Below are 27,172 nucleotides of genomic sequence, written 5' to 3'. Positions count from 1 at the left end.
GAATGACTTTAGGAAGCTCATGTTAACCAGTTGGTTTAGAAAAATAAGTAGATAGTTTCAGATCACAGATTGATATGAAGGCTTTTGGCACACATTAATGTATTGTAACAGAGATCTTCCAAGGTATAGCATTGACTCAACATGAAAAATTAAGTTGATGGCAAGATGAGTTAGACTAACATGCAAATTTAAGCTGGCAATGTGTAGCAATAGCCACAATACGAATAAGGGAACAGGAATGCACATACTACTTCTCAAAAAGCATTGATAAACCTAACTGCTAAATAACTGCCATGCATTTACGGGTAAGTTTTCTGAAAAACATTTCTGCATGACCAAAAGCCTAAATACAAAGAATTAATAGCCCTTAAATTGAATTTGACTACAAAATAATCTAAAATAAAACAATTTAGGAATTTCATGCATACATAATTTCAATGTAGTGTGCATAAAATTCTGACAAGAAGAGGAAATTCTTGACTAAACACGAGCAGCATCACCTCTAAAAATACAATTATATGGCAGATATGAAAGAAATACAACTTAAAGACTTACAAAAGTAATAAGTTCTGAAGTGAAACTGTCTTACAGAGGAATATAAGGCTAATTTCACCTGAACCAATATTTACATGAGAAATCTATCATTTCACATTGCAAACATTTATTCTTTTGCCATCTAAAAAATTTCATTTAAATACTCAGCATGACTGAGTGACCAATTACATTCAAGCTAACATGAATACCAAATATTGAAACTCTTGAGAAGAACATATATATTTAAGTAAATGAAAAATTACTTTGATTCCTGCAATTACTCATGTCAGTACAACACTTTCCAAGACACAAATAAAGTTAAACTGAAAACTCATCAGTGAAAAAAGATATTTTATCAGATGAATTATACACCTTGATTAGATGAATGCCAAGCACAATCCACAAATATTAAGTAACAACCAAAAGCCTAAATCATATAATTCAAGATTTTATAATTGAATACAACTGCCTTTGATCCCTATCCCCAAAACCAAAAGCCAGCTCAATCATTGAACTATCATTAACCAAACTTTTTCACCAACAGCTGAAATCTGGACTTAAATTCAATGAAAATTAATATGACATACGGATCAATTTTATGAAGCGATTTGCATAGAACATTTACCAGAAAGATACATAATATGAGTTAAATCTTACTGTTAGCCTTTCAAAGTATTTTTGCTTATTTTTATCATCATGTGCTACAATATCTTTTATCATTTATTAGGCTGAAAAAGAAAGCTCATACAGGTGCACCACTTTATAAAAAATAACATTTACTTTTAATCGTGATTAGGAGGTAATATGAAATAGTCAACAATCAAAAATACAATTGATTGACAACACCATTGACTATTTCAAGGCTATTTAAAAATTAACAATATAGCAATAAAAATAGTTATCATGTTGGGTGAAGAAAAAGCTTGGCAAAACCATGTTATTGGTCATTGGAATAAGAATAAAAAGAGGTAAAAATTCATACAACACTATAATGACTGACTTTTCTTGGATAAAAAGTCTAAACACACGAAATATTAGCAATGTTTGAAATTCACATTTAATTCAAAAGCAAAGGAGCTCCAACCCATTCAAAGTATGAAACAGAACAATAATTTCACTACCTGAAAATCTAGAAAGCTATCCCATTTTTCACGAAAGTAAATACTGCAGCATCCAATTGCCATGTCATGGTAATTCTGCATTACATTAATTTGAATGTTTTCTCTTCATAATGTACCCCGAAAATTCTTAGGAGTGCATAGTTACAACATTTTTTTAATGAGAAATTATTCACACAAATCAAGGAGATGGGAAAGTTTTGTCTTGATGCCACGGCTCACTCACACAGTGATTAACCCTCAAGGCTGGTATAGATAGTTGAGCATGAAGCCAGACTAAGCCACAGGCATGACAATATCACACATTCACAGTAGAGAGGCTAGTTCCTTTCTGTCAGTCATCTTGCAGGCACTTGGGGATGTCCAGTGCTTTACCTGGGACGCCATAGCTAGCGCACCAAAATTTATTCCTTTATATTTCACAGCATGCTCTGGCATTGATATGAGACTACCATCTCTTTGACTTGATGATTTAACCTTGTGACATCTAGGGTATTGACTAGAAAAATCCCTCAATTGCCAAATTTACTACAAAAATAAGGTAAAAGGCTGAAATGTATAATAGATAGCCTTTTCCTCTTCCTCAAATCCCTTTTCCAGCCTTCTCTCAACTACCTTTCTTTCTTTCACCTCTGTCAACTGAACCATTTTCTCGACCACAATTACATTACTACCAACAATAGTATGCCAAACTTAACCCAACCAACTATATGATATTGATAATAATTCATTAAAACTTTATCATGTGAGAATATACATGCATCCATGACTGTATGATGCATATGAAAACCATCCATTGATCACACTAATTTCAGAAAAACGTTAAAATGAGATTACTTTACAACGGGATATACATTTATGAATCAAATATCAGGTTTCAAAATTCATGAGCTAAAAAATTTCAAACAAGTAATGAGTTATCAGTCGACTGAAAAACACTGAATAAACAAATGACAAATATCATATAAACTTATATAGAAGCACACTTTTTTCTAATAGTTTCACGTAAAAATGAGGGTCCACTTCTCATAAAAATTCCTTTTCCTTTAACCCTACTCAAAAGTCCTAAGGAGCTGAGTGGTCTTAGAGAGTCATTGGCTAATAAAAGATTACATGGCGAAACTAATGGCAACAGTTAAGGAGAAGCAGGGGAGATTTATTCAAAGTTAATTATGCACTAAAATGCACCGTATGCAAAATACACAGTATGCATTACACTCATCAGATGGCCCTACAGAGTTGCACGTGCTGAAGCACTGAGAGCACACTGAATATTTGTTACCCTCAATTTTTCGCTGTTGGAAGAAAATAACCAAAAGTGGTTATGCAGTTTACCCATGACCAGAGATTTAAATATAATAAACAAAAGGCTTCAGCAAAAAAGGATCAAATGAGTAAGAGAACTCTTAAGGATGCTTAATGGAAAAAGTATATAAGGGAAATTCAAATCCAGCGCAGGGCACAGCATGAAAAGTTGAGAGGTTGAGAGTGGAGTTCAAATGCCAAACACAAAAAAAGCTAATTGTACAAGTGCCAGAATTTTCCACACAGCAAACTTTCACTTTTATGGGATTTTTTAAACCAATTTTCACAGTTAGATAATTTAAGAATACACTTTCTTATTCTAGTATTCTAGACCACCTTTAGATTATCCACTCATCCATCATCCAATGCATAGTGCAATAAATTCCAGGAGATTTACCATTTGGCAAATGGATTATGCTAAAAAACTGTTAGCCAAGCTTGGGGACATTTCACAATGCAGACTGAGAAGCATTTAGGAGCAAGCAGGATTAAAATGAGCCACTTTTTTCATTAACTTCCATGATTAAAAGAGGGATGGAATTTAATGTTAATGTGCACCTTATATAAGTTTATATGATTTTTGTGACGCATACCCACATCACGACCCAAATTCATCAAGATGGCATAAGATAGAACTAAATAGGAAAATGAGCAATTGCAAAATATTAAGGAGCACTTCCATACTCCTGAATTATCTCTTTAAAAAGGACAACGGGGAGACAGGAATTGTTGTGAGCAATGGCAGAACACTTACGAGAGATGGCAGCAGGGTCACGACCTCGTACTTGAACCCCGATAATGGCCTCCATGGGGACCTCAGTGCGGGGTATGCTAACTCCATGAGGAGGAAGGTAGATAGGTTCAAGTTGGCCAAAAGTACACTCAGGAGGGATGTTCTTCCGACACACAGAATGGCACTGATAATAAAAACAAAACATTTTAATGAGTTAAAGGGGCATTAAAATTTCCATAGGATTACGGGTATCACTCTAACAAGGACGTATGTACAGTATAATTTTTTTCTGAAGTTTGTTCATATGAAAACCAAATTGTGTTCTTGTAATGTTTCCTACAATTTTTGGCACAAATATTATATGGAGTTCCAGGAAAGAAAAGAAATTACCTAAGATGTACAGAAGAATGAAATCAAAACATGTAATTTGAGATATTATTGATGGTGAATTTCAGTTTTTTAAACAAGCAAACAACCTCACCACAAAAATTAAAAACAAAATTACGCATTCTTAATTAATTTAAAATGTACAAAAAAAATTAACTCTTACAAAAGAAATATTGAGCCATAGTAAAATAATTTTAATAATAGCGCTTGATCCGCAAGACTCACAGTAAAAAATTCTGTCTAATACATACATAGTTCTACTTATAACTTTAGGAAACTAAGGGAAACAGAAAAAATACATCCAATTGTAAAAGAGTTTAAGATAATCAGTAAACAAAGTCTGTGTTGAGGTCAAGAAAATTGAATAAATCAATAAAATTTATAAATACAGTGCAACCTCGATATAACGACACCCCACGGTGCACTAATAAACACTCGCTATAGCGAATTGTCGCTTTACCGGAGGTGGAGCAAATAATAGCCAATATACCTCTTGTGAACAGATATACAGGAACAGGAGTGGTGCGGCGACAGATAAACATCTATCCGATAAACGTAAGCATAAATCCAGACGAAAGGCAATGTTTTTTTGCATCATTAAATTTCCTTACTCAAATAACGACTAACTATGCAAACAATTTATAAGCGCCGCACTGAATAAAAATCATGCAAAGCATTGTTTCGTCAATCATTATATTTATCGAACGACAGTTTACCACATAAATTTGAGACTGAGCACTCCATTAACTTCATTTCTAACAGACGCTAGCAATTACAGAGGTTAAGGAGTCTTGATGAAAGTCTTCCGGCGGTGAAACCCTCGCTATGGCGAGAGCCAACACCGAAAGGGTCTCGTAAAAACGAATTTTTTAGCATGCTTATTATAGGGTCAATTGACGGTGCATCGGCTATCTCTCGTAATAGCGGGGGTGTCGCTATAACCCGTACTCGCTTTAACGAGGTTCCACTGTACATGAATTAAATAGAAAAATAAACCCTCAAAAAATTATCCATGATTTTTCAAATAGTAACAGAATTTTTTAAAATAACAATGAGTATTTCTTTAGAATGGGCACCACAGATGGAAAGCATGGCATGGAAACTTAGGTGAAACCTATCATAAATGATCACAAATACAGAGTCAAACTTTTTTCAATAATATATAATACACATTTCCTGCCCTATTACTTCAAATACAATCAGTTCTGTGCAATTTTTCCAGTTTGAAGGAGTGGATCCACAAAATAAAATAACCAAGGAAGGATACTCACGGTCATACCACACCATTCACATCTCATCCCAGCAAGGCACTCCCCCGACCAACAGGTCTTCTTGCAGAGGGCACACTTGGCCCCCGAGGGGAGGTTCCCCTCCCTCCAATGGTGCTCGTGCACCACCGACGAAACCTCTTTCCCTGGCAGGTACGTGGCATTTTCCTTACAATCTGGCACCGCAAAATCTTGGCACTCCACATGAACAAAATAGTCGCAGACTATCAAAAAAAATAAGGAGAGGGATGAATGAGTTTTTATACCTCTGTCAAACAATTTTTGAACTTGAAAAAGTCAATAAAATCTAAGAGCTCTTTTCCTAAAAGAAAGATATAGCTAAAAAGTAGTTTAGTATCATAGATAACTTCAAAATAGACACAGGTATACTGAATTTTTGAGTTTTGCAAGCATAGGAAGTGAGGTATTGAGTTTGCATAGTTTCTAAAAGTAAAGCTCTGATGTTATTGATGGATTATAATGCCTAAATCCAATGTAATTGATACATTATCATGACTGGGACTGTGTATCCCCATGTTTGTTAATATATTTTGCATGAATTGAGTTTTCCCTGTAAATATATTGTAAGGAAAACTATAAAATCATTAAATGAATAAATTTTTTCATTGAAGCTTTCACAGGTCATTACAACTGCTGATGACGTTTTTCAGGTATGCCATGCATACTTATTGAGTTTATTGCCTGACATTTCATGCCTGTTCCTGGTCACTGTTTCTAAGGGAATGAATAAACTATTCCTCTAGTCACTTTTTCTGAAGAAAAATTCCCTGGACATTAACCTTGGCAGTGCCTCACTTTTCATTTAACTTTTATAATGAATCTTTTATTAAACCCAGCAGTTCCTTCAATAATATGAGAAAATATAACTACAACGTATATCTGCTGTCATGTATTGACAAATATTTAGTTTAAAGCATTTATCACAGAAGTCAAGCACAATAACTATAATTCGCAAAATGCTTTAATCCAAAGGGTAGTTTGTATGCATGAGAGCAGAGCTCGCTGTAGAATTAGGCTATTCCATCAGAACGTCAAAGATTACATTATTAACCACAATTTATACAAGTTTTCTACTTGCCAGGAGGCAATAATCGATAAAAAAAAGTGAAAGAAGAGATTTTGTTAATCACCTGAATAAAATGTATAAATTATGAGCAATGACAAAGATTAGAATAAAAATGATTCATAGGTCTAAAAATAACATTAAAAATACACTTCTTGCACATATTCTTAAAAACTTCCATTTATTCAGGACGGGACTTTAACAGTTCAGCAAGAAAACTATTCCAATCTAACATCATCCTGTTGAAAATGAAACTTTTTGACATGGTATTCTGTGATCAACATTTCATCTACTATTGGCAATCATTCCTAGCAATGCAGTTAAGGTTTTCAACCTTTTCTCCCCAGTTTCCCAAAGCTTTTCCCCTTCAAGTTTGTGAAAAAGTATGTACTTCATTTTCTTCAAAATTTGAGAGATATCCATGGACTGCACAGCTTGTACTGACACTCTAAGCCCTATTACACATTGCGAATACATATATGCCTTGCTAACTATCTTTATTAGTACTTTTTTAATTGATTTGATTTGTCCAATAACATTTGGATCCCACACAACTGATTCATATTCTATGATTGAGCAGGATCATTTTTTATGTTGGTGGTGGTTCTCGGGTATTGCTGTGTAGAAAACATTTTCACTCAACGTTTCACTCCTCCTACTGGGAGCGTTATCAAGAGAATGGAAGGAATGAAACGTTTAGTGAAACATTGAGTGAAAATGTTTTCTATACAGCAGTACCCGAGAACCACCACCAACATAGATAAAAGAAGCAGTGAAAATCTTCAGACGAAAATTAGGATCATTTTTTCAATTTCTTTGGTATTTTTATTTTGCTCCCCTTGAGATTTCTCATTAACTAGTAAATGCTTCCTTCATTTCATGATCTATATAAGCTTTCCATCCTAAAAATTTTGCAATATACCGTATAAGCGCGTGTAAGAGGCACACCCCTATTTTGAGCATCAAAGCTAAAGAAAAAAAAATTTTGCGGCATTTTTTTATCCTACTGCGCGGTGTTGCAGACGTATGCCTGGACTTTCGACAGTTATCAAAAGTCCCTCTTTCAATATTAATTGAAAGAGGAAATTTTGATAACTGCGGCGGTAATAGCCATATTTTTTCAGCTAAATTTACACGATATGTATGGTGTTCGGACATAAGTATGATGTAGTCTTAACCTTATGATGCTTACTAGGGATGGTCAGATCGGATACCTCGGATCCAAATATCCACCGATAATGTCCTTCACCCTATACTCGGATCCAAATTAGTCGAAGAAATTGAATCTGAATCCAAAATTTTAAATCAATGCTTTCGTGAATGCAACATCCCATAAGAGGGTGTAGAAAGAGTTCTGATCTTCTCTTTGCATGTACACCATTGCTCTATGATGCTTGTCCTGCTCACGAACAATTTTGTTTATAAGCTCTTGCAGGAGTATTGCAATAGAAATGCAGCCGTGGGAAATTTTAAGGCAAAACAAAGTCCAAACAGCACAATTTCGGAAGAAACAAGTGTAGCATAAGCGCATTCAAACAAGACGAGACGGACTGGAAACTTCAGGCAACGCAAACTGTGTATATCACATTGCCTTCGCCCCTTCACTTTGAAGGCAATGACGTCACATGCAAGATAGGACGTGTTCTTCCCTTGCTCCTTTGCTCATAGCCTCGTTGCTTGAAATATGGAGGGAGCGCGCTCCTTCCCCTCGACCTCTCCTTCAGCACTCTTCACTTATAAACATTTCTGATTTCTTCTATCCACCATTTAGTCCAACAATGTACACACTCGTTCAAATTTTTTAAACCGCAGGTTCTGACATCAATATAATTTTTAGTTGCAATAATCCTCATACTAGCGTCTGAAGATGAATTTGAAAAATCAGGTCCTCAGCATAATGGAAATTACTAGGCAAGACAGGTGTTGACTATTAACCAGGTATGTCCTTCAAAACTACACGTTTCTCTATGTTTGATATGCTATTACAATTTGCAGTAAAAATGCCACGGGATACCCACTTGTGGTAGTAAATTTAGTGCACCCTCCGGAGCGAGGAACCCCACGCGATCTTTTCCATGTTCACCTCTGAGGTAGCGACGTGACGGCACGATGCTTACAAGAAAAGCAAACAGGAGCATTTTAAAAATACGTCACTAAGGGATAAACTCCCCTGCCTGCCGCTTGTTTTTGACCTAGGGTTTCAGATGACTGACTCACGCTGAAAACCAAGGCCACTCAGTTCCCCTTAGACTTGTGACCGGTGAAGGGGAGGGGGGAGATAAGAAGTTTGTGTAAGAGGCGCACCCTCATTTTCAGCTGCAATTTCTGGGAAAAAAGGTGCGCCTCTTACATGCCCTTATAAGGTAAACACACAAGAACCAATTAGGAACAGTCCTTTTTAGCAATAGGTTTCCCTGAAAATGGGTATTGTCTACTGCTGCACTAAATTTCCCAGAAAATGTAATGAATTTAGACCTTTTTATATCTATGCCCTTCTGGATTTGCAGTTTCCTGTTCCTTCCCAACCTGAATCAATACCATGCTCGTAATCCATTCACATCATAGAAGATTAGCCACTCTCTTAATAGAGTATATTCCCTGGCCTTTGGGAACATACTTAGCATAAAATTATTGACATCATATATCTCTTCATCAGGGCACTTATGTACAAGGCAATTACATCCTAATTTTCATCATCTTCTTTTTTATTTCAACATACATCATCTCTCAGTCATGCCTAACTCATTTCTGGATCCTTTTTCACTGTTTATTTATGATAATAATCCTCTTCTATAAAATTTCCTGTCCCTATCTATCAGTATACCAGGACTAGCCACAGTGACAACTTTACGGAGTCACCAGCAATGCAAAAATTGTGCGAAAAATCCACGGGGAAAAAATCATTCACCTTGACCAGGATGCTGGTCAAGGCAAATGATTTAACCTCTGAGGATTTTTTGCACAGTTTCATGTCTCTTTTCCAAGGGTACAAAATCTTCCAAAAAATCTTGTCGGACATAACACGATGATCAAGTAAAGACTTTAAGCCAGCAAAATAGTAAGGATTACATGAATCATTCCATATTTCAAAACCCTGACCTTATTTACAATTTTATACAATTGACCCGCAAAACTATAAAAAACCTAGTATTTTTTCCCATAACTGCATCCACCACTTGTTTCCATCACTGGTTACCTACCAAGGTAGGGTTTTGAAAGATGTTTTAAAATACATTTGCCAGAATTTTGAATCCCTTTACCTTCATTTAGACAAATATGCACTTCATTGAAGTCAACATGCCAATCAATAACCCAATAATTTGGGTCGATTAATATCATGCCAATTTTATTTTGCACACCCACTGCATTTCCCGATTTATACATACATATATGTAACTGAAATCTCGTGCTGGCATCTCTTTACGAAGAATGAATGATTTTGTATATTGAAATTTATTTTTAGCTGTTGTAGCCAAAAGCTATTTGAAACCAATAATATCATCATTAGAGTAAGCACTTCTGAAGTCATTTGTACCAATGTAAATAAACAACATTTTTTCATTCTGAGCTAGTCATGAGTTTTCTTGGAAATTACACAATTACTTATACCACTTCTTTTTTACAGAGCACGACCTGGGTTTTGATGAATTATCATCATCTTCAGGCACTAATTATGATCTGTTTATCTTATTATTGTCACCTGGTTACTTGATGAATTTTAAAACGGACACCAGAATAGGGGAAAAGGATGGGTAAAGATATGTATGTACGTACCTCAATGCACTTTCTCTGAAAATGGCTCATCATATACCCAAGGACAAATTCTGCATGGCTTTTAAACCTTATGCCACTCTGAGCAGACTGATTGTTAAATGTAAGGGTCAGATAGACCAATTGGATAGATGTGGAGTGTATTCATTGAAATGCAGCGATTGCAATGGTTTATGCGTGGGGCACACAGGAAGAAGTTTTGAAATCAAGAAGAAAGAACATTTAAGGGCTTTACAAAATAACAAAGATGAAAAAAGAAATTTTGCTAAACACTTAATATGCAATTCCCATGGGAGCAATTTTAAAATGCATATTTTAAAATTTCCCAATGACGCTGTGAATTGGGCTCTAGGGAGCAGTTAGAAATTGTAAAAATTATTGAAAGTCAGGACAGTACTCTAATAAATGAGTATCTTTACCCATCCTTATCTCCTATTCTGGCGTCCATTTTAAAATTCATCAAGTAACTAGGTAACAATAATAAGATAAACAGATCAAAATTTGTGCCTGAAGATGATTATAATTCATCAAAACCCAGGTCATACTCTGTAAAAAAGAAGTGGTATGTTTAAGTAATTGTGTAAATTCCAAGAAAACTTATTATGGAACGCCACAAAGTTAATCATGAGTTAGATTAGATTTTGAGCTAGTCATGCCAAACTCCTATATTTTGGTTTGACTACTTTGTTCTAATTCCTGAAAAAACAATGAACGCCAACACTTTCCCTTTCCCTGTAGCCTAACCACATACTGTATCATAGAATTGCTGGCAAACTTTAAATGGGGTGACAAAATGTCTTTCCTCTAGCATTCCCATTCCAAGCACTTCCAAATCCATCCAAGGAGCCTTCTTCACTCTCCTGTTCCATGTTTCTACTTTCCATCCTTCTCTGTGGTTCCTTTTGCTCCTACTGGAGGGTTGTATCCACATACACCAAGTTGCATGACATTACCTGCATTCTCAACCATTCTTCTTTCTCATAAAATTCAGATTCTGTATGTTTCTTTCCTCCACCCCTTTGTTTAAAGCCGACACTAGCACTGGTTTCCAGCTGCTGTTTCATTTCAGCAAATGACAATTAAAGTTCCTAATTTCCACCAGAGAGTTTGGATATTCAACATAATGCATTATGGAAGCATTTTTAATGGTTTTCCTTATCCTTCATCATTCTTCTTTACCACTTGCTCTTGTGTTAATTACACTTTAAATTGCTATTCCTCAGACAATCCTTTAACTTAATATTTGCGTTGTAAAACTAGTGCAAATCATGACAGCTACCACACAGGACACTGTTCATCAATTATTTTTGCAATACATAGGTGCATTTGAGTCATACACCTTGCCCTTGACCATTTATAGAATGAAAATGAAGCAAATCCCCTCTCATGGTCACTTTTCTTTAAAAAAATCACCCACAAACAAGAACTTTCCCTCAAGAGACAGAGGAACTAATTAATCTTTGTAATGCCATGCAAACTGCCCAATTACATTGGAAAATTTCCGGGTTATTTCTCAGAAAAATACAGACATAATGCACAAGGTCTATGAAACCACTAAAATTCTTCATTATTTGCTAAATATGTATATTACTGGCATACAAAACATTCTCTTCTATATTAGGCAGTGTTTATTTAAGAATCTAAGCATGAAAAATTATTACTCTAATATTTTTTTATTATAAAATATATTTTTTTTAATGTCACTAAGTGTGATGCCAGGACTTAAATGAAAATTTTCCAATGTCACTGTGAGTGACATAGCCACTGGAAAGGGAGCATAGAGGGTCCTGTTCCTTGACCTGAACCACAATATATCACCAAGACTCACTTTGGGGGTCTCCATTGTATTCACTAAGGATTTACACCAGAAACCCTTTGCCTAGAACTAAAACCCTCGACCCACCATACCCATAAATGTACTCCCTTCATTGTAAACCAAGCATTTCAAATAAAGCTCAGCTTTAACATTGAGGCAACAAAAATGACAGGGTTTACAAGCTTTGAAAAACCATATTTGCCCAAACATTTGGATTTCAAATAACAGCAGGACCTAAAATTTGAATTGTCACCATTGGCAGCATTACTTACTCTCACAGTGAATGGAGAGACTATCTTCAAGCCTCTTGCGACAGACATTACAAAATCGGCGTTTGTGGTGAGTCTGCTCAGACCAACAGTGGGCAACAGGATTCTGTTGAAATGAAAAAGAGAATACACAAATTAAACTGATATTAACATCATAATTTCAATTACCATGAACTTCATTCCTTCTAGACACCTCAATATATTAATAGCTAAGCAAGATACTCAGGCAATACATTTATGCATTTGCACATCAATTAGAAAAAATGAAAGTCTCAAATGTGTGTTTCCAAACTGAATCATAAAGAATGAATTTGGTTTTAAGTAAAATGGTAGCCGTGAACCCATCTTATCCTGATAAGGATGTTATTTATTGAAATTATAGCCAAACATGTCAATAACACAATTATAATCCGACAAGTTAGAATCTGATTCACAGTTAACTACAGGCATTAAACAGACCAATATTTATGCACTCTACAGTCATGCATGGATGAGAACAGGAGTTATTTACCTGAAAATAATTAGTATTGCATTGCATAAATCGATTTTAAATGCCTTTAATCCGGAGTGGCCTATCACTGTCAATTCACTTATTAGATCTGCTAGTACATATCTGTTTTCAAACTATGAAATCCCAATTTAACCTTACCTTCCTAATTGCTCCTACATATAAAAAGTAATAAGAGAGTAAAATAAAGCTCAGGAAGTATGCATCAGACTTAAATGAAGATACAATCGAAGCGTACAAGAGAAATGTATTTATTGTACGTAGCTTTTTCACTGCTATCGTGAACCTTTTTTCCAAAATAAAGGCCAAAATTTCCTATCAACTGAGTTATTCTACATTCATAATAGGATTTGAATCAGGCATGATAAACAGTATAGAAGAAATCAAAGGCTATAAAAATGGGAAAAATATTGAAACGGAGTGAAAAGAATGCTAAGCTACACATTTTGTAGTGAAGTAGGTGGTGAATTTTGTAGTGAATTAGGTCATCAGTAACTTGTTCTAAAATCAGTATGACAAGCACAGGAAGATGAGGAAGGTTGAAACTACGCTTGATAGTGAATGTATGCTCCACTCCATTCAACTTCAGCTGGAAAGCATGCCTTGTACACATCTACCAATTCCTAACTTCCACATTCCACTTCTCCAACTTCCTGTCCTGAACTCTTGCTCCTCCAACTACATCACCTTCAATGCCATCACCAACTTACTAGACATTATCTTGAGAATTTGACATCCTTCAAGCAAGTGTCACCAAATTTATTCACAAACACTTTAGCAATAGACTAATCACGCACAAAAAATACCACAGGTTAGTTTAAGTGGATGGGGTATACAAGCAGCTTTAATATTTAACACTGCGGCAAAGAACTAGTACACTATACATGTGACGAGAATGAGATGATAGAAATAGGGAAGGAATTTCCTATGGTCTATTACATAAACTGATGATACGCAATTAAGGCTAAAAACTACATTTTCCACCTCTAATACATACTTTGCATTTATTTACCTGATTTTTATCATAAGCCACTATTTTTGACAGAGCCTATTCTTCCTCATCTTTATTTAATGTGTTGAACGAAAGACATGGTTTTTCAATAAGTTAAACAAATTTAAAAAAACTGGATAACAGTACCAGGAATATTCTAAAAATATGAAGAAAAATTTAAGGTCTCCTAGATAAGGAATGCGGATTAGAATCTAAAACATCTGTTTCAAAATGGAACCACTTTCCTAGAGAAACTTTTGCTACAATACTAATTTTTCAGAGTCATAGTAAAAAGATAGCCGGAAGAAAAAGCGAGATGAAGCATTATGTAGCCTTCTTTTATTAGGGAATAAAATGCAACATAGGCTGGGCTTATGCTTCATGGTGAAGCCAATGTCAACGGAAGAATAAAAATAATGAGAAGAAAGCAGTGAAAGCCATTTATTCCTAATTTATTAGAAGGTTTGCACATCAATTATGCATAAAAAATAAAGATACCGAAACCCAATGGAGAATGACATTTCACTAGTTCATTTTTGATCTGTCCAAAATAGGCCAATGATGATCAGGAAATACTTCAAAGCATATTAACCGATCTCAAAAAGGCGGATAATAATGGGGGTTTTATGAATGGATAAACATATAAACTATAGATTTGGTCATGGTATTGAGGAAAATCAATCATAGAGAATGTGTAGGTACTATAAGAGCCAAACTTGAATGCAAAATTGAAATGTAATGCAACCTTACACAAGAGGCCTGCAAGTAGTCATGATATCGAAATCTTTGTGGATGCCTCTGCAAGAGTATGCAAGAGATAGAGAGAGAGAACATGACCTGAATATTTCCAAATGTCCACAAAGCATAATTTTCTCAGAGACCAAATCTCAGCGGTCAGGGATGAACTGAGGTGGCCAGCCGCATGACCACCGAGCAGTCCATGGGCACAATAGCATTCACTCAAGGGAAAACCACTTCTCACATCCTTATACCCACTGCTGCCCCAATGCTTCTTGCTGATGGGATTGTTTGAGGCAGTTAAGGCAGAGAGCCAAACGTCAGATAGAAATGCAAATGCTGGGAAAACAGCTGCAGTTGGCCACTTCCTATTTCTAGTTGCCTCCAAACATGAACTCATATGATCAAGGGGACTGAATGGGAGAAAGTATAGGTTTCGCATTTGCTTCCAGGCCTTTATATAGCACCCAATGAGTATTCATTATTGTCACAAATTGTCAATTCAATAGTATAAATGATAATTTACATACTAAATGTATATCCAGAGCATAAATGTACATCAATTACAAATAAAAGGTTTAGAATCTTTTACTTCAAAGCTGTTACAAGAATCAATTTCCTTTCAAAGGTGTAAAAATAAACCAAAATTTTACTATACAACTTAAATGCTAAGGCTTATCATTTATTATTATCTTTAATAACATACTAAAAAAATAAATTTCATAAAGGAAAACTATACATAGCATATGGAAGGGATTTAGGTCAAGGAGAAGGAAGAGAAGAGCTGTCTGCACAGAGGTATGACCACAGTCAAAGATTATGTATTCCCATTAAATATAGAAGACATTGATTACACAGCCAAAACGAAAAATAATAGGGTTTCCAGATAGCTTTCAATTCACATTTACGAAAAGCAAGGACACAAGAGAAGCAATATTCACCCTCAGGCTGCTCCTTTATAAAGGAATGCAAAAGAGCAAACCAACATTAACAGTATTTATGGACTGAGAGAAGGATTTCCACTGATTGAATTAGGAACTTAGCACCTTATTTTAGGATTTATTTCGTTAGGATTTTGAAAGAACTTTGACTGCTCTACAATGAGTGGAAAATAACCTAGTTTGTACAAGTAAAAAACCAAAAACCTGTGATAAATTGGCTGAGTGGCAATTAACAGTGTAGAAGCAAGGGTAAGGAAAGGAGTGAGACAAAATTGAGCCCCATCCCCTGTAATTTTCATTATGCATACCAAGGCAATAAACAACAAAATCCCTACTAAGTTTTCTGTAGAGAATATCCATGGGGAAAAGTTAACATGTAGCTAGTTGCTAATTACATAGCAGTCGGCAAATTATGTGAGTTGCATACATACGTATGTAAGTAAGCTCTGAACTTCATTATTTATCCGTCGAAATAAACGTGTGCACAAGTACCACATTGCATACAGTCGGATGCCAAATTGTGAACGTTGTGGTTGTGCTTTCCTCAGTCCACATGCATTACAGTGGCGACGAGGATGCTAAATTTTATGGAATCCACTGTGGAGGGAGAGGACTTCTGGAAGTCATATGAAGAATACTACGAGCAATAATTCATAGTAAATGATTTGGGGAAGGATGATGTACATGAGACCAAGAAGAAGGTAGTTTTTGCGTATTCCATAAGAAAAGTTACCCATGGCAAATTACATGATCTCTGTGAGCCAAGGAAGCCTGTGGACCTAAATTTTGAAGAGCTTTTGTTAGTATTGAGGCGGAATTTCAGTCCAGAGTGATCAATATTTGCCGGAAGACATACATTTCTATAGACGCATCATTATAGAGATGAGTCAGTCGGCGAGATTGCCACACACCTCCTAAATGCTTCAATATATTGTAAATACAGAGAGTTTCTAGATCAAGAATTGTGGGACCAACTAGTTTTGGATCTTCAAAGAGAAAGATACAGTGAGAGCATTGTACATAGAGGGTGGGACATTGAAGTTTGTGGAGGCAGTGAAGTTGGTGGGTGCCAGTAAAAAAGGCAACTCAAAATGCTGCCAATTGCTCAAGATGAATGGACCGAGAGTTTTCCAACACCTCTGAGAACGGAAGTCACATGGGGAAAATATATCTGAAACTAATGGTGAAAGCATTATTTCATGAAGTACACTCTGGATGAAGAGGAAGCTGAAGTTTACAGAGTTGCATCCAGGAGAAGTGTGCCAGCTGCGCATAAAAATCACTCACCATCAGACCAGAAGAAAGGAATGTGTTACTGCTGTGGGAGAGAGGGATACTGGAACACAACCTGCAGGTTCATAAGTGCTTAGCGAAACAAATGTAAAACAAAAGGACAGTTGAAGGCTACATGCTGTAATAATGCAAGTATGTGTAAGGAACAAACTTTATACTATTGGGGAATTTAAGATAAAATTGTCGTAGCACAGAAAGAAATATACAGAAGAATACAAATGGATTTAAAATTGCTAGCATTAGTGAACTAAATGGTGCTAATGCATGTTTGATTGTTGATGATTATTTTTATTTGTTTAATGTACGAGTTTTGTTGACAGGGACAATGGACCTTGGCTGATAGACATAAAAATAGAGATTCAGCTAATCTCCATGGAAGTTGACTAATGTTCAGCCATCACGGATGTGTCACACCAAGTATATCTGAAAAGGTTCAAACACTTGGCCTTTTGCCAGGCAATTTTCAAGCTAATGCTGTACACAAATGAAATTATAAGGCCAGTAATATTGGGCAAGGTAATTTTTCAGGGTACACAGTATGATCTTATATTATTTGTTGTAAGAAACGGAAGTCTACCCATATTAGGCAGGCTCAGAGTGTTGGGGTGCTGTCTACCAGTTAAGTAGATGAGAGAAAGAAATTTGACAAAAGTGGGCCGGGTCCAGGACAACTTTTCTGAGTTGTGTCATGGAAGTTTGGGGCTGCTCAAAGGTGGCAACATTAAGTTGCATTTGAAGCATGGGGGAACCAAGTATTTTGCCACCCCAGGTCATTGGCTTCTGCTCTAAAGAGCAAGGTAGACAAGGAGTTGGACAGGTTGATAGATTTAGGTGTCATTTATGAGGTATAATTCAAAGAATGGTTATTCCCATTGCCCCTGTATGGAATAGGGATGAATCAGTAAGAATCTCTGCTGATTTAAAAATTACAGTAAATCCTTCTTTGGAAGTTGAGCAATATCCCTTGCCTAGAGTTTAGGCGCTGTTCACCAAGTTACAAGGAGGGAAAAACTTCTTTACCGTGGATTTATCCAATGGATTTGAATAGCAGCAGTTGGACAATATATCCCAAGAAATCTTTACAATTTATTCACACCAAGGTCTATACAGACAGTAGGCTTCCTTTTGGGATAGCATCAGCTTCTGCAGTTTTTTTAAAGAACTAAGGATCAGATGTTGCAGGGATTAAATGGCATTGCTGATATTAGTGATGATATTACTATGATGGTGAGCATCATTTAAACTTGCATATGGTGCTGGAAAGGTTGTGTTCTTTGGGAGACAAATTCAAGGTTATGAGGGAGCATGTAGTTTTCCTGGGTCATAAAATTGATAAGGAAGGTCTTCATGCCACTAACAAAAACACTGCAGCTATTGTAAATGCACCTGAGCCAATTAGTGTATCTCAGCAAAGGTCCTTTCTTGGTTTAGTGGAATATTATTTCAAAATCTTGCCTGATTTGGCCACCGTGTTGTCATGTATTGTTGTGAACATGTGACATTATGTAGGCTACTGAAAAAAGAGGTTGCATGGCAGTGGTAGGAGGAATCCAAGACAGCCTTGCAAAGAGTGAAGGACTCCATTATAACTATCAAGGTCTTGGTTCACTTTGATTAACTTCACTAATATCTATTCATTTTGGAATGTGATGATTCCCTTAATGGGTTGGGAACAGTCATCAGGTAAGCCTACCCAAATGGGGTTGAGAGATCAATGGCATTTGCATTGCTTTCATTGAGCACCACTGAAAAGAACTATTCCGAGATTGATAAGGAAGCCTTGGCATTAGTTTTTGAAATTAAGCAATTCACAATGTCCTTGTAGGGTAGACAGTTCATTTTGCGAAATGATCACAAACCTCTGAATGAGTTCACCACAAAATGAAAGAGTTAAAAATTGAAATGGGATGTTTAATGTGGGGAAAAATGGTCTGAACAGTCAGTGAAAAAAAAAACATTGCATGAACTTCATTCTGGACACATGGGCATGGTCAAGGTTAAATATTTTTCCAGACTATATATAGATATGGTGACTAGATACAGATATGGTGACTAAATATAGATAAGGATGTACAAACAATTGCAAAGTCTTGTATGGTTTGCCTTGCACATAAACTTATGCCATAGAAGGCACCACTGAAGTGTTGGGAGTGACCAGAAAGGTCATGGTACCGACGTCAAATAGACTTAGAATGTCCCTTTATAGGTAAAATATTCTTGGTACATGTTGATGCATGCACAAAGTGGCCTGAGACTAAAGAATTGAGAAATGGAGGGGTGAAAGAAATACAACAAAATTGGAAGGTGAATATCTTCAATATTTGGCTAGCCAGAGCCAATAGTAACAGATAATAATGGTTCTCCATTCACATCAACTATTCTATGATTAAAGAATTCTGCAAAATGACTGCAGTGGAGCATTCCCTTTTTTCTCTTATCACCCTACACACTAAGATACACTAATTCCACCAAAATGGCAGCAGAAAATTTAATAAAATCTTTTAAAAATAAAACAAAAACTATGAATGAGGCTAGAGTACCATTAAATATTGCATGGCCTCACTTCCTTTAAACCATGAGGATCACATCTTATGACACTACAGGAGAAACACCATGGAAATTGTTGTTTGGTCCCACATTGAGAACAATGCTAAAGCGTATTAAACTGAGTTTCACAGCTGCAATACAGAAAAAACAGACAGAACATCAACAAGCCTACTGTGGGGGTGTGATGAGATCTCCCCTTGGTTGGAGATAGGGTAATCGTTCACCAGAACAATAAGGGTGCTCAAAAATGGTAGGAAGGAATAATTATAGAAGTGAAGGGTTCCAGGAAATATGTCGTGAGAATGGTGGAGGGATGCTTGTACCACTGCCATATGAACAAAATAAGGGAGTTTGGGACAAATAGAACAGGACAGGACAGTGAGAATTGCAAGAATTTCAAAATTGGGAGGTCAAATAAGCCCTTCCAGCATCCACTGTTACAGGATTCAGTGGGGTATTGATGTAGGAGCAAGACATCACTTGGGTAGAGGAAAATCTGTCCAAATGCTCCTTCCACCTCAAATTATTGTGGAAATTGGATAAAAAATGAGTGTGAGGTGCAACAGGTACCCTTCAAAGAAGTGAAGGGCAAAGGTGGTACTGGAACTGTAAATTTTATATGAGGAATTTTTTTTCTCTTTTTCCCTTTTTTAGTTTTTTCCCTTAGAGGAAAGGAATGTCATGTACATACATGTACAAATTAAGAAATTCATTGTTCACCTGTTAGAATAAGCAGGTGCACGAGCACCAGGTTGGGCGCAATCAAACTCTGAAATGTCAACGTTGTGGTTGTGCTTTCCTCAGTCCAAATATTACACAGTGTTAGCAGAAACAGTAAAGGATGAAAAATATCAAAATAAATACTAATGGAAAGGACTATTTACAGCTGAATATTATATCACTATGGGAACTAGGCTCAAGAAAAACAAAAAGATGTGTAGCAGAGAAAAGTTGCCAAAATTTAATGTGCACTGGTGAAAGTGTTCCTTCACTTGGGCAGCCCAGTAACAGACAAAGCAAGAATTAAACAGCCCATATAATAGCCCGAGTGAGGAAGGCAATCAACAAGAAGAAGACTTTATTTACAACTGGGAATAAAAGGATATTAGAAAGGAAAATTTTCACCAACAATTAAATCTGGAGGGTATCTCTTTACAACAGAGAGGAATGGATGACAGCAGAGGAAAAGTCGAGAGTGAAATCAATTCAAATGTGATGCTTGAGACGAATGAAGTAGACATTAATAGGTCAAAAGAGTCATGAGGAAGTATTAACAAGAGAGGGAGTGAGGGAAGTCTACTGAAAACTGTAATAAGATGATTGAATAACTTCATGTGTCACAATCTTCTTCGATATTATTTCTACTGTGTAGATACCTTTTTCTCAACTTATACGCAACCAAACTCTACAAGTGAGGTACCAAAATGCACAGAATTTATCAGAGAACATGCGATGGCATATCTTACTTCCTAAATATTGCTATTGTTTCCTAAAATTGTGTTTTAAATAACTGAAAAAACCGGTAAATATTCCTGACGTTAACGGCGCACAAACTGATACACTTGTTCATTTGCAACAATATCTCGCATTCTTTGAATAACTTTTATCAAAATGCGGCTGATTCCACATTCAAGCCTTCTGTTGATACTTAAGTATGAGTCATCATGTGCGTTTAACAGAGGATAGTGTAATTACTTCCAATGTTGTGTTTAAAGAGGTCCTCTGACCTTAATTTGTACATGAACATTCCAATTTAATTTGTACATAAGACCCTACCTTTTTTTTCTACATTTTAAAATTAGAAACGTGCCTATCTCTCTGTGGACCTGCATTGAAAAGAGCGGGGGAAGCCCACTGGGAGCGGGTGCAGCACGCTCGTATTTGGCATGATGGCCATATAAAGACAATTGTCGAGGGAGAGGTAGACATCACGATAAGCTAAGGAAGAGTCTAATATGATATTAACAGATTAGGTATAGAAGAAGGGTGTAAAGGAAAAGAAATTGTACACATAAACATGAAAAGGTTAGCAAATAGGTGCAAGGAATCAGAAGCTATATGACACCAACCTTTGGATTTTTGTCCAATAATTATGAATGACGATTTAAATGAAATTATTTTGAAACATTCCTGCTGAAGTACTAAATATCTCTAAGATTTTTTTTGAAACTTTGTAAATGCTCTCTCATAAGAACAATCTTTGCTGTTAATCTCATAATTAATATAGTGATGATTTAATGGGATATAAAAAGATAGCCATCTATAAAAGCCAAAAGCTGAGAAGCACATTACTGAACATATACGTAAAATAACGATCAGTATCAAAAATGTCTCACTACTAATACTTTGAGATTTGCTGATTTTATCCATCAATCATACCATCCAAAGCCTGGTGTCCAATGCTACCCACTTAAGTCATCACCTACAATGTATTGAATCGAGTAAATATATACGTTATAAAAGATTTTCTACCGCAGTATGCTTTGTGATATGTTATGCCAAGGATTTTAGCAAAGGAAATCCAGCAAAGTCCAGTGACTACTTAAGTCAGGAAGCTAAGCTTTCTGCTGAGAGTTAACTGTCCAAAGAGGTAGCACTTTCAACAAAAAAAGGGGAGACATAAAAAAATGTAACAATATCAGACTAGTCTTAGTTTCTCCCAATATAAAAGTTGCCATCATTCAATGGATAGGGAATTGAAGACATTTACTCAATATATTGGATGTATACACTCAGTGAACAGACAGCGAGCAACAGGGGCAATAAGTCTAGCATACACAGTACTCAATTTCCAGATTTGTTCAGGAATTAAGAGAGCTACCAGTTGGGGAATATTACGGAACCGTGGCTGGAATCTATTGCCACCCAAAAGCCACCAGCATCAGGAAGTGCATCAATGTAGAGAAAAACACTAGAATCTAAAAAATCATCCATCATGACAAATGATTCGCTACACCGTACTCTATACTATCAATAAGAAGAATGCGCCAATTACACAACCTAAACGACCGCATCATGAAATTTATGTCGCTGGAGGTGACCAATTCCAACATTTCTCAGGCACAGGACAGGAAAATAAATATGCTTCTTACCTTTATCAGATTTGCAGCGATACTGGAGCAAGGGGAGACTACCGTCTTCAAACAACGATCGTGGACCACAAAGTTACACACTGTCGTCACAAGATGCACCAACATGAAAAAGAAACAAAAAATTGCGAATAAGAGGCTGCGCAACAAATTTACCATACACATGTATGGGTCCTATTGAATTAGGGGTGAAAACATAGTATTTTAACAAAAAAACATGTTATCATTGCTATTAATAATCACTAGATAACAATTTACAGCGACAGCGACGTAGAGTACTCTCAAAATAGGAAGATTAAAATGGATACAGCCTGATTAGACTGATACGAAACTGTAAAGATTAAAACTTAGGAACGAATTCCTTTTCCCTATTCTTACCAATGCTGCTCAGTACATAATAAGGGGATAAGGGTGAAAACACGATCAAATTTCACACTCAAACGATTCGCGATTCGTAAACAACAGTAAACAACATTCATACTACTGGATATCCCCGCCAGAGGGTCGAAGCACAGGCGCCAAAGTCAAAATGCTTGAATTCGGTGTCTCACCACGTCGTGACAATGACAATGTTTAAAAACATAGAATATAAAAAAATAACTACGCATAGTTTTGTAATATTTGTGTTACCATTATTCTTAAAATTTTCGGGATAATTTTTAGGAACTATAAAATCTTTGCGCCTGGCTAAATGTAGCCGTGAAATCGCATGGCATAAATGTAGTATGCCATTCATAGTCACATTTAATTACTGCGATTATCATGCGGCGCTGTGATTCAGGTATTGGCCGTTAAATTTCACGTATGTATTTTCCAAAAAGCCGTATTTTCAAAGTACCTTAGTATATTAGTATTTATTTAATACCTTTGGCTCATCCAACATCCTAATCGCCTTCGTCCCAATCTTCTTTTCTCGAATTCTCTTCAAACTTACACGTCTTATTTTAAAGTCCTTGCCTTCGTAAGTGAAGTACTAATACATTCAAATTTTTAATAATCACCACCAGAAACTTTCTGGCCAATTCAACGACGTTCAAAATCTCTTAAACTGAAGGAGTGAATGAAGATTCCATTATGGAGGCTCATAATATGAATAACTGAATTTCTTTCAGATTTAACTCAATAGTTAATATTGCGGCACTTATGTGCTTCATATTGGCTGAGGAAATCCTGTCGATTAATTCGGAAATGCATGCATGCATGAAAATTATCAACGCAAACCTGCGGGTACCCGTATAGTGCGAGCAGTCATGGGCTTAAAGTAGGTATATCCAAATGATAGGACTTTATATCATTCATTTAGTGAAATATGACCTACACATTTGGAATTTCTATTCGGTGATACCAACATATATGGCTACTGGTAAAAATAAAAAAAATCAACTGTCCTAATTGAACGTGTAGCTAAGTAATTTACGCATTCTGTGTTTATCTTCCAGACTCAACCTTCAATTCTTCCGCTAAGGCTGTATTAACAATTTGGGTAAATCTTGCATATGGTTTGGAAATAAAAGATAAAGTTTTTTATTATAAAAATGTAAGTAACTGGTGAATCATTATTTAATATTTCAATGAATAATGTGGGATCACAGCGCATGGCGATGTAAAATACACGAGTATTTATGACTCAGGGTAGTCACTCGAGGTATCATTGAAGTAAGTGCTCAAATTTATTACTTTTCTTTTTTTTTGCTGTCATCATCATAATTAGTCAAATTGGTTTAACGTAGCTCTACATTCCTCTCTTCTATCCGCTAGCCTTTTCATAGCTATGTATTTCTTCTCTTTTACATCCTTTATAACCTGTCCTATTTAACTCATTCGGGGCCGTCCCTTGCCTTTCTTCCCTTCCACCTGTCCTTCTACGATAGTCTTCATCAGGCCATTGTGCCTCATAATGTGGCCCACTAAGTTGTGCTGACTTCTGCTTATCTCATATCTACTTATCTCATACTCTCTCACCGTGATAATAATTCTTAACGGGGTAGACAGTTACATTTTGCGGCGAAAAGTAAAGAAAGTGGCGTAATAGGGGATTTTTCTGGGGGAGACCGCAATGCATCGACGAAACTTTTGTTGTGAACAAATAGGGAAAGTGATAAATTTCGAACCAGCTGCATTAATGGCGGTGTAGTTCACAATAATTGCCATGGGAAAAATTCCCTTGGACCGGGAATCGAACCACGGACCTAAGGCTTTCCGGCCTAACATCCAGCACCATTAACTCCGATGAATTGCCGTGGGAAATAAGGCCAATGTACGCCATTAAGTAGAGCTTTTCACAGGGGAATTCATGGTGAAAATTGAGCCAAAAATTGGTAGGTAAGAATTTGTGGCAGTTAAAAAAATCAATTATATTCATTAGCCCATAAATTTTTTTGGACATCGTCATTGTCCCTGTCTCCGTGGATACTAGGTTATATCCTTGACCACTCATCAAGGGCGGATTGAGCCTTAGATTTGGGGGACGGTGATGGCCTGGGTCCGGAGAGTATGAAATACTAAAGAAAGGGAGAGAGGGGTGTCCTCCCGTGTAATATTTTGTAGAATACTTATTTTGATGCTATTTGTAGACGGAAATTTCATTTATATTTTTAACAACATATGAAATTGAACAATTTGAAGGATGCAAAAGCTATAAAACTAATAAAATAATTTTTTTGTTAAAATTTGAGAAGGTCATAGCTCCTGTAATTTCCCCCTCCTAAATCTGCCCCTGGCCTTCATCAGGTTAATTAATACCCTATTAAGTTTTACTTCTTACAATTGCTAGGACGGAACATCTACTCTGTTTAGTGTGTCAGGACAAAATCGTAAGAGTTTTAATTTGGCATTAAAATATTTTCCCATACCGGATTTGAAACCGAATCTATCCAGTAATCGGGGACGTTTAGAAAGAGGGGAGAGGGCGCCTACCCCCACCGTAAAATTACGAAAAATGTTCGCCTTCAAGCTGTCCACCGCCCACCCTATGCATCTATCATTATAATTTATCATTATACTATCACAGCTACACTTTTTAAATTTCAGATTTATTTTAAATATAAAATATCATGGGAATGTCCTAATTTAAAATTACCTAACCTTATATTGATCCTGTCCCCCACAAATATGCAATCTGTGTACGGTACTAACACCGATAGTTCTGTCGATAGACAAAGAAGCCAATACCCTTTTTCATATTCTATCGCTCATATTCCGTACTACATCATGGTAATTTGTCTCTTGGCAGCGGATTTGTGCCATCACCTGAGTATGCGGAGAAATTCTGTCCAAAAAGGGCAATAAAACTTAATACATTATATTTTCGCACTTTTCTCTTTGGTCATGGGATTGCGACTTTTACATAATAGCAAAACACATCGGGTTTTTTTGTTGGTTGGTGCAGCTAAGAATATTAAAGTAAAATAATATCACATTGGCCGAAAATGTGATAAAAACGCGCGAAAACCTAATTAATGTAAGTTAAATCTATAAATAAATATAAAAAAGGAAATATTAATGAAAGTAAAGAAGAATTCAAACTCAAATATTATTCCACGAACTAGGATCACACATGAAATGCAAAATGCCAAAAACCAATCGACACGCTCACAAGTCTGTCGGTATTACTTGGTGTTTTGAGGATAACGGCGACAGTGACAGTTCTCTGCACCACGGGAGAGGGAAGAAGGAAGATTTGGAGAGGAAACCCTGAGTCAGAGTTAAACGAAAGGTGACCTAAGGACCACGGCTCTATGTCCCATTTGACGGACCCAAATAGGGTGGTTTCCTATAATTTTTTTATTGCCTAAATCGAAAGATTATTACTCCTGGAGTACGAATTTCACACTTTCAAATTTTAAAATGACGATATCTATTTTTGCGATTTAATTAAAAGTGAAAATTTTCAAGCGCGCGAAAACGCGACGGCTAAGTATGAATGCTGGGAAAACCCCGTGTGACGTCGTTCTGGTTCCCGCTGCCGCAAGTGAGGTGACCTTGGGGCGAGACTTAGAGCGTTGATACGACGCATGATGCTAGCAGGTAGCAGAGTACCCGCTAGCAGGTAGCGCTTGGCTTAAATAATGATTATTAATACCTTATCAAACGAAGGAAACTTTCCAACCATAGGCAATTTTAATAAGTGATTATTAAGGCATGTTTCCATGAGCTCTGTGCCTCATGCCTGCATTGGTAATCTCAGACGATGTAAAACTCCTATCTACTCGTATAGAAACTAGGTCCCTGTGACGTCACGTGGAGTGGAATCGCATGGGCGCCAATCTGGCCTTTTTCAAATGCGGTTAAAATTGACCATTAATATTCGTCTAAACTGGGATTTCTGAAACCAAATAATTTTTATATTATGAATACAGTAATGGTGGGTAACGAATCGCAATCAATGACTTTCGTTCTCTTTGATGATGGAAACTACCCTACTTTTACTCAGCACCAAAGTAGGGATGGTTTTTTCCCCTGAAAATCTCCCCCTCCGTCGCCGTTTGAACCCGGGAACTCAGGAAGGGGAGGAATTTTACCAGCCACCTCGTTGGCACGGTCACCCTTTATGGAATTCTGACCACAATTAATGTGTGGAGTTAACACGCCCGTGGCTTAATCCGGGGTGAGTTTTACCCTTGCTAGTCTAAACCAACCTTCGGCTTAAATCACCGATTGATAGAGTTTACCAAAATTAACTTTTACCCATAAATTCTCATTGGTAATGGTAGACAAGGTTTACCACAATACGTATTGGATGATCACGCTTAAACGTTCACTATTCCACACAATAGCTCAA

General features: G+C 36.4%; 1 protein-coding gene across 4 annotated transcripts in view; it reads right to left on the bottom strand.

Annotated features, from left to right (window-relative positions):
• LOC124164529 (diacylglycerol kinase theta) overlaps positions 1-27,172 on the bottom strand; it is a 239,081-nt gene that overhangs the window by 50,198 nt on the left and 161,711 nt on the right. For all 4 annotated transcript variants that reach the window (XM_046541887.1, XM_046541886.1, XM_046541888.1 and 1 more), the window contains exons 2-5: positions 22,396-22,475; positions 12,289-12,391; positions 5,349-5,569; positions 3,712-3,874 (exon numbers count right to left, since the gene is read on the bottom strand). In XM_046541887.1, the coding sequence (XP_046397843.1) occupies positions 3,712-3,874; positions 5,349-5,569; positions 12,289-12,391; positions 22,396-22,475 (567 nt within the window). The remainder of the gene's footprint in view (positions 1-3,711; positions 3,875-5,348; positions 5,570-12,288; positions 12,392-22,395; positions 22,476-27,172) is intronic.

This window comes from Ischnura elegans, chromosome 8 (assembly GCF_921293095.1).
Source record: "Ischnura elegans chromosome 8, ioIscEleg1.1, whole genome shotgun sequence".
Taxonomy (NCBI): Eukaryota; Metazoa; Arthropoda; class Insecta; order Odonata; family Coenagrionidae; genus Ischnura; species Ischnura elegans.
This window is presented reverse-complemented; position numbering and strand designations above follow the sequence as displayed.